Source organism: Corylus avellana, chromosome ca7 (assembly GCF_901000735.1).
Source record: "Corylus avellana chromosome ca7, CavTom2PMs-1.0".
Lineage (NCBI taxonomy): Eukaryota > Viridiplantae > Streptophyta > Magnoliopsida > Fagales > Betulaceae > Corylus > Corylus avellana.
In genome coordinates, this window is record NC_081547.1 from 16,731,250 (window position 1) to 16,738,864 (window position 7,615).

General features: G+C 33.9%; 2 protein-coding genes across 2 annotated transcripts in view; both read left to right on the top strand.

The window, feature by feature from the left end:
- Positions 1 to 2,972, top strand: part of LOC132187934 (cathecol O-methyltransferase 1-like) — a 7,626-nt gene extending 4,654 nt beyond the window's left edge. The window contains exons 2-3 of the mRNA XM_059602354.1: positions 1,386 to 1,716; positions 2,853 to 2,972. Of these exons, the coding sequence (XP_059458337.1) occupies positions 1,386 to 1,716; positions 2,853 to 2,972 (451 nt within the window). The remainder of the gene's footprint in view (positions 1 to 1,385; positions 1,717 to 2,852) is intronic.
- Positions 2,973 to 5,267: 2,295 nt separating this feature from the next.
- Positions 5,268 to 7,615, top strand: part of LOC132187935 (cathecol O-methyltransferase 1-like) — a 5,194-nt gene continuing 2,846 nt past the window's right edge. The window contains exon 1 of the mRNA XM_059602355.1: positions 5,268 to 5,686. Within this exon, the coding sequence (XP_059458338.1) occupies positions 5,268 to 5,686 (419 nt within the window). The remainder of the gene's footprint in view (positions 5,687 to 7,615) is intronic.

Sequence of the window (7,615 nt, forward strand, 5' to 3'; positions counted from 1 at the left end):
GCGCATGGCCTGTATAAGGTGCCAACCCGCTATAGAACAACCCAATTTTCTTTATTTGATTTGATTTGACTTTTTGTTTATTTGATTTGATTTAATTTTTTGTTTTCGGAGAAAGTTATGTGGATGATAAGTTTGTTTAACTTGTGGATTTGGTTAAAAGAGTTTAACTATACCACAATTCATTAAGTTCCTACTTATTTATCCTAAGTGCGGTTAAAACTTCGAGTACCACATCCATGCATGCTTTCAATCTCCTCCTATTCAATTGTTTGTAACATGTGGGGGACTGTTATGATGTTACAAACAATCTTTTATTATTCAATTATGATTTATTATTACTTTAATATTTTTTCTTATTACCATTGGGTCTTAAACCAATTTTTTACCGTTGAGTATCAAACCAGTTTTTATGGAGAAAAAAAGAAAAGAAAACTGAAACATCTTTAATTTAGTTTTCTACCTTTTTGACCCTTGCTTGGAAAAACTGGTATTGACCAAGGTCTATAGGGATTTGTCCATTAACAAGATTTTATGGCATTTAATTATTTGACCGTTTGGTCTATATATCTTCAAGATTATATATGTATGACCGTTGGTATTAAACTTTTCATGACAGTTACATATATTCATGCAATTTAATAGCATGAATCAATAGCCCACTAATTCTTTTTATAAAGCCACCAAAGAGCACTATATGATATACTCTTTATCAAAAAGATTTTTTTTTTACTTAGTTATATACGCATTATAGAAGCAAATAATTAGGGGCAATGTCCACCTATTGTCTTTTATTTCTTGTATTTTCTCTATGTGATTTTGTTTATCAAGAAGATTAAAGGGTTGCTTTACTAGTCTTCATTATTGGAAGTGCGTCCTTAACGAAGATAGACACTATAGTCTAATCCTGGGAGGCTGCGTGTTAAGAGATTCGATTGCATTGAGTTATATACACCGGGAGGCACGAATTAACCTTTAAGAACAACGCTCTTGCGTGATTCTATAGCATATTGTGAGATCTTTCTATACTCTACTTTTCATCTCTTTTATTTTATTTATTAGAATATTAATTTCATACTGTAATTATTTTATATCAATGAGAATTTGTGCACCATCCAAAATTATTTCCAACATTTTATTCCTCTTTCGTTTCTTTTCTTTTTAATGATTCCTGCATTCTATTTCGTTCCTTTATACTGTAATGAAAAATTCGAGGAAGTTTCCAAGAAGAATTACTTGAATTCACAATACATTTGCCTCAATTAAGGGAAAACCCACGAACGAAATCATCATCTTCAGAGGACTTTGTCAATAAACCAAACATTTTTTAATTTTCCTTGATTTTACTCTAATATTATTATGATATTATTCTCTAAATTGAATGTTAGGTCTCAAGTGAAGGATGCAGTTCTTGAAGGCGGAGTTCCATTTAACAGGGTCCATGGAATGCACGGCTATGAATACGCTAGCAGGGACCCTAGGTTCAGTCAAGTTTTCAACACAGCCATGTTCAACCACACTACCTTACTTGTTAAGAAGATGCTCGAGTCCTATGATGGTTTTGAGAACCTCAAGCAGATCGTTGACGTTGGTGGTGGAATAGGAGTGGCCCTTAGCTTAATCATTTCAAAATACCCCAAAATTAAGGGCATTAATTTCGACATGCCTCATGTTATACAACATACCCCACCTTATCCTGGTATGTTGTCTGTTCATCAAGTACGTTTTTTAAAAATAATATTGTTTAAGATATTGTGTTGTTTCTCCCAATGGTAATTTCTTAATTCGTTAAATTTCCTTATCAGATTTTGGGATTAAAATGATCAAAAAATCGTTGGATATGCAATGAATCCGATGTTTTCCCACTTCAGTTGTTTTAAGTGCAGTTTGCCACATCTCTATTGTTCTGATATCTGCAACCTTCATATTCTCAAGGCCCATGTATGATGCCAAAAAAAAAAAAAAAACTGTTTCTAAGTTAAAGTAGATGATCTCTTCAACCTTCATAATGTTAATTTCCATGCAACAAACAATGTTTTTATGTTGAAGTAGATAGGAGAGAGTGAGAGGGAAGGAGAGATGCCACAAAAAAAACTTTTCTAAGTTTAAAGTAGATGGTCTCTGTAACTTTCATATTATCAATTCCCATATACCATGTCATGCCACAAAAAAAATAAAATGTTTCTAAGTTATTAGAGAGATGGCTAAAATCTTTTGGAGACTAATACTATGGAGATTGATTAGCTAGATCCAGTTAACCAAATTTTACCATACATGAATTGCTAATGAATGGTTGTACTTTTGAGAGTCTAGACAGCTGTTCGCGATTGTTTGACAGAATCTATAGATTAAAGGGGGTGTTAATTTATCATGCAGGTGTAAAACATGTAGCTAGCTGGAGATATGTTCGAAAGTGTTCCAAAAGGAGATGCAATAATTTTGAAGGTGAATTTTCAATTTTGTATCTTTCTGGCATTGTTCCTTACTTTTATTGTTGACTTGAGGCTCATTTTTCTCTTTCGCTTAGAAACATTTAGCAAATAAATTTGTAGCATGGAAAATGATTGTTTGACTGCCCACCTGATTGATGTTGTAATGGCATTACTGCAACAATGCAATAATAATGTCCTGTGTCTTTTAAGCGCTATCAACAATTTCTGCAAACTTTGTTGAAATTATGCTTTTCATTATTGGTGATTAGCCCCATAATTTGAGAAAATTGTTTCACTTTGTCTATCACCATCCAAATTGGATCTTAAATACTGGAAATGAAAAAAAAATGATTGAAATCCTCGTTAACAAATTGGAAGGCATTGTTATAAAATTGGTGTTTGCATCTCTTATTGGTTTACCAGGATACTTTGGCAAGATTATTTATTGTTAGTAGGGCTACCATGCGATTGCCAGGAACCAAAATGCCTCCCAAATACAATGTCCCTAGGATGTTTTCTCCTATCCTCGAGCTTGAAGAATGACTAATAACTACGTCACTTCTTTTTGTTACCCACATTTGAAGCTTAGGACGATACGGATGAGATATAAGAAACTTGGTTAATTTTTGCAAGCCATTTAGTCTTTTTTATTTTTCTACGTACATGATGTTTATACTAAAGAAAAAAATAACTCTGCCTGTTTATCTCAAGGGTGGCATTCATGGGATTTGTTGTTTTGACATGATGCTATTTGGTTTGCTAGAATGGGGGAATGTGTGATAAAGGGGTATACTTATTCATCTTTCTCATTTTTGTAACATTTGAGCCTAGTTTAGAGGGTGCGCAGATTGAAAGTTCCGTGGAGACGTTGTCACAAAGTTGATACTCTAGGGTGGTAAAGTATAATTTGCCTTTGATTTTTAACATTCTTTTAATGCTTCTCAGCATTATATGCTTTGTCAATAATACTCTGTGCTTAAGAAAGGTGATAAATCTATTTTTCAGAATTCAAATACTAACCATGAGATTATTTATCTTTGATAATGGATACTCAATAATTGGGGCGACGATGACTGCTTGAAGATATTGAAGAACTGCTACAGCGCTCTTCCATATGATGGAAAGGTTCTTGCTATGGTGCAAGTTCTTCCAATTTTTCAAGGCAAAGGTTAAATCACTACTTGATATGCATATGATGATTCAAAAACAGGGAGGAAGGGAGCGGCAACAACATGAATTATTTGGATTGATATATGCAGCTGGATTTAAGAGCATTGGTTTCAATTGTCATGTCTATAATACGTTTATTATGGAGCTCAACAAGAATGGTATCATATGATGACATCCATATATGATGACATCCATATAGTAGTAAGGTGGTGTAGGGAATATACCTTTTGTAGGAGCTTACACACTCTAGTAGCTCTTTTGCCTAATTACTGAGATAAGGCAACCAATGCAGCTTTTGATGGCATTGTAATATCAGTATGCAGTTTTCTGAAGGATTCCTTTAGTTTTTCAAATGGAAGTTGTGTTTACGACTAAATATTACATGGGCTGGTTGAATTCTTTGCCAAATTCAATTCGGCTTTCACACATTAGCAACTCAGCCGTATAAGTGGTTCAGCATGTCATGGGCTTTGTTCCCACGTGAGAAATGTATAAAGTGATTTATGATCCAATTTTATTATCAAATCTTGAATTTATTTTTTAGCTCTGTTTCACACTCAATTTTGGCTTTCAATACGTCAAAATTTGGTATTCAATGTGAAATAACAAATTGTTCTTCTTTGAGTAATCTTTCCAACGCATTAGGCATTGCCTTAATCCGAATTTTGAGCAAGAAGTTATAGTCAAAACAGTACAATAAATTTTATGGCAGAGTTGTAGGATCTAATTTCACCAATTTTTCTTCTTTATTTGCCAAACTCTTGGGTACCTGCAAAACATAAAAAGCACATAACAAGATTAAATAAAATATAAACTAATCCTAACAAAGTATGAATTAAACAAATAAAATACATACTATAACGTGCACATCAGCAAGTACCGAGCTATATAGAACCTTTGTTTAAATGTATAACTTTGAGTTGTTGGATTTTTTTTGTTTTTTTTTTTGGAAGTGCGCATGATGTTTTTAGAACTAGACGTTAACCGTATAAACAAAGTTAAAATACGAAGTCATCATTAATTTTTTAACAGTACATATTATGTAGTTTTATTTTACAACTACATAATCTTATCTTATATATATATATAAAAGACAAGATTAGTGGACCCATGTCAAACTCAAACTTAAAGAGTGGTGGATGCTAAAGATTTTCAAGCTCACCATTGTCCATGGGCATTAAACTTCTATTTTTATAAAAATTTATGATCCATTTAATGAAAAAATATTGATACAAAATTAAGAGATTTATTAATAGAAAAAGAAAATCAAATTAGAGATAATGAATTAAATTTACGTAAAATGAAAGCAAATATATAATGGAACAATAATTAAGCTTTGTCGGCTAAGTTAAGGTTGAAAAGAAGACGTACAACAAAGGAATAGAACTTGTGTCAAATCGAGAAGAATTATTTGAATCTACAGATTTTATTTTGTCTTATTACAGAAATAAATTGTTATATGGTTTAATTTTTTTTTTTTTTTTTTAAATCATATCACTGATATTGCATTAGAAAAAATCAACGGGTCTAATGCTCATTGCGTGGCCGAATTAGAACCACCTTCATACGTACGGCTTATAAATTGATAAATATTTGATTAAACTTGCAAATATCTAAACAAATATATATAGAGCAGACTAGCTTCCATCATCACTCCAAGTTCCTATAATGGCTACCTCTCTAAAGAAATCGACCCCAAAAATTAATGAGAATGAAGAAGAGAGCTTCGTGTATGCACTGCAGGTGGCGGGCTCCCTTGTGGTGCCCATGACCTTGCGATCGGCCGTGGAGCTTGGCGTTTTTGAAATTCTAGCAAAAGCGGGTCCGGGAGCCAAGCTCTCCCCTACACAGATTGTTCAACAGATGCCAACCAAGAACCCCGAGGCACCCACGAGGTTGGACCGTATTCTGAGGATGCTGGCCACCCACTCTCTGTTTGGTTGCTCTGTGGCTGCTGATGACTCTGGATCTTTGCAAAGGCTTTATAGTATTTTTGATGTGTCTAAACACTTCGTCTGCAACGAAGATGGTGTCTCTTTGGGACCTTTCATGGCCTTGATTCACGACAAGGTCTTCTTAGATAGCTGGTCTGTTTTCTATTTTCACCTCCACTTTTTCTTCTTTTCCCACATTTTTCTGTTCATAATTAGTTTGTTTTCTTCTTTTGTTTATTTTTTTTTCCAAAAAAAAAAAAAAAAAAAACTAGTCGACAATCTTTCATCATATCGGTACAATGGACATGTGAATCCATGGTTGAATTGGTAAAAGGAACGATTAAAAAATTGTTAGGAGAATGATGTATAACATGACTTTCTTTAAAATAGGTGGAGCAAATAAATTCAACATACTAACTATCCTCCATAGTACGTGAGATAAACTGGGTCTTTCTCAATAATAATTTTTTTTTTGAAGATAATGATACTGATCTCATTAAAAGATGAAAGTCAAAATTAAGCATGAAGTTTATACAACACAGAGCAACATAAAACTCTGTCAAATCTTAACCAAAGCCAAGATGCGACTTCACCAACCTGCTAACCTATGTCGAATGTCAAATCTTTCAATACTAGATCAGATCTGCTCCAGGCAGATTTCAACTAATACATAGGTGTAGCCCATAACTAAACCCCCACAACCCAAGGCCAGGGGACTAACTCACATCCACAAGCCAATAGGCCAGGATGCCTTATTAAAAGAAAAAAACTATCGCTAACCCATGTGCAAATATATTTAAGTAATAGATCTACTTCGAGCAGACTAGATCTAGGACATTAGTAGCTAAAAAACAATAACAAAAAAAAAAAAAACTAAATAATAATAATAAAAAAACTAAAAAACTTCACAAGCAGCAGCGAAGGAGCACGGCATCGTAAACATTCTCAGGAAGACACACCAAGGCTGATGAAGACAATCAATTTTTAAAAAGATAAAACTAGATCTGGATTTAGATCTAGATCTACAACTTAGATCTAAAAATACACTCACCAGAAACGAAGACCAGAGAAGACATCGAGCATTGCTGCCAGAGAAAGGGGAGAAGGGAAGATCTACATCTAAATCTAGATCTTCTCTCTTTAAAGCTCTCTTTCACTACAAAAAACAGGTCATTTTCTGACGTGACAAACAGTGTCTGTTTTTTGCCACATCAGTAAATGCTGACGTGCTAAAACTGGCACGCCAACAAATATTTTACTGACATGTCAAAAGTAACACGTCAGGATTTACTGACGTGTCAACTTTTGACACGTCAGTAAAATTTAATCAAATTTAATTTTTAAACAATTTATTTAAATAAAATTAAAATTTAAAAATTTCTGACGTGTCAATGTTCGACTCGTCAGAAGTTTCTGACGTGTCTGACTAACACGTCAGAATTTTCTGACGTGTCTTTTTGAGACGTCAGAATTTTCTGACGTGTCAAACAGACATGTCAGAAACTGCTGACGTGTCAAAGTGACACGTCAGCAGTTTTATTTTCATCTGTTTTCTTGTATTAGGAGCCATTTGTTTTCTGGGATTTGTTGGGTTTCTCTCGTAGACATCGTGAAATTTTTATTTCTGGGATTCTTGGGTTTCTTTGGGAGGTGTTGAGCGTTTTGGGTTGTGGCTTTACATTGCATTTGGCTGTTGATTGGTTGTTGGGAATCAGATGTATGATTTGTGTTTTGCTTCGTGGGTTTTATTGGAATTTGCAACAAAGGTTGGAATTTGGAAGGTTGTGCTTAGTTTCCATTGGAATTTGGAATTTGGAACTTATAAATTATATATATAGGATATTATATTTATAGGATATAAGTATAACTTATAATATATTATATATTATAATATATATATAAATCCTAACGTGTCAAGCTTGGCACGTCAGGCGTGGCCTTGGGAAGGCCAGCGGGCATCGCCCACACCTCCATTACTTTTTTTTTTGGTTTTCTCTCCCGCCTGGCCCTTCTTATTTCCCCAACTTTTTTCCTCTTCTTATTTTGAAATTCCCCACTCTCTCTCTCCTCTCTCAATCTCCC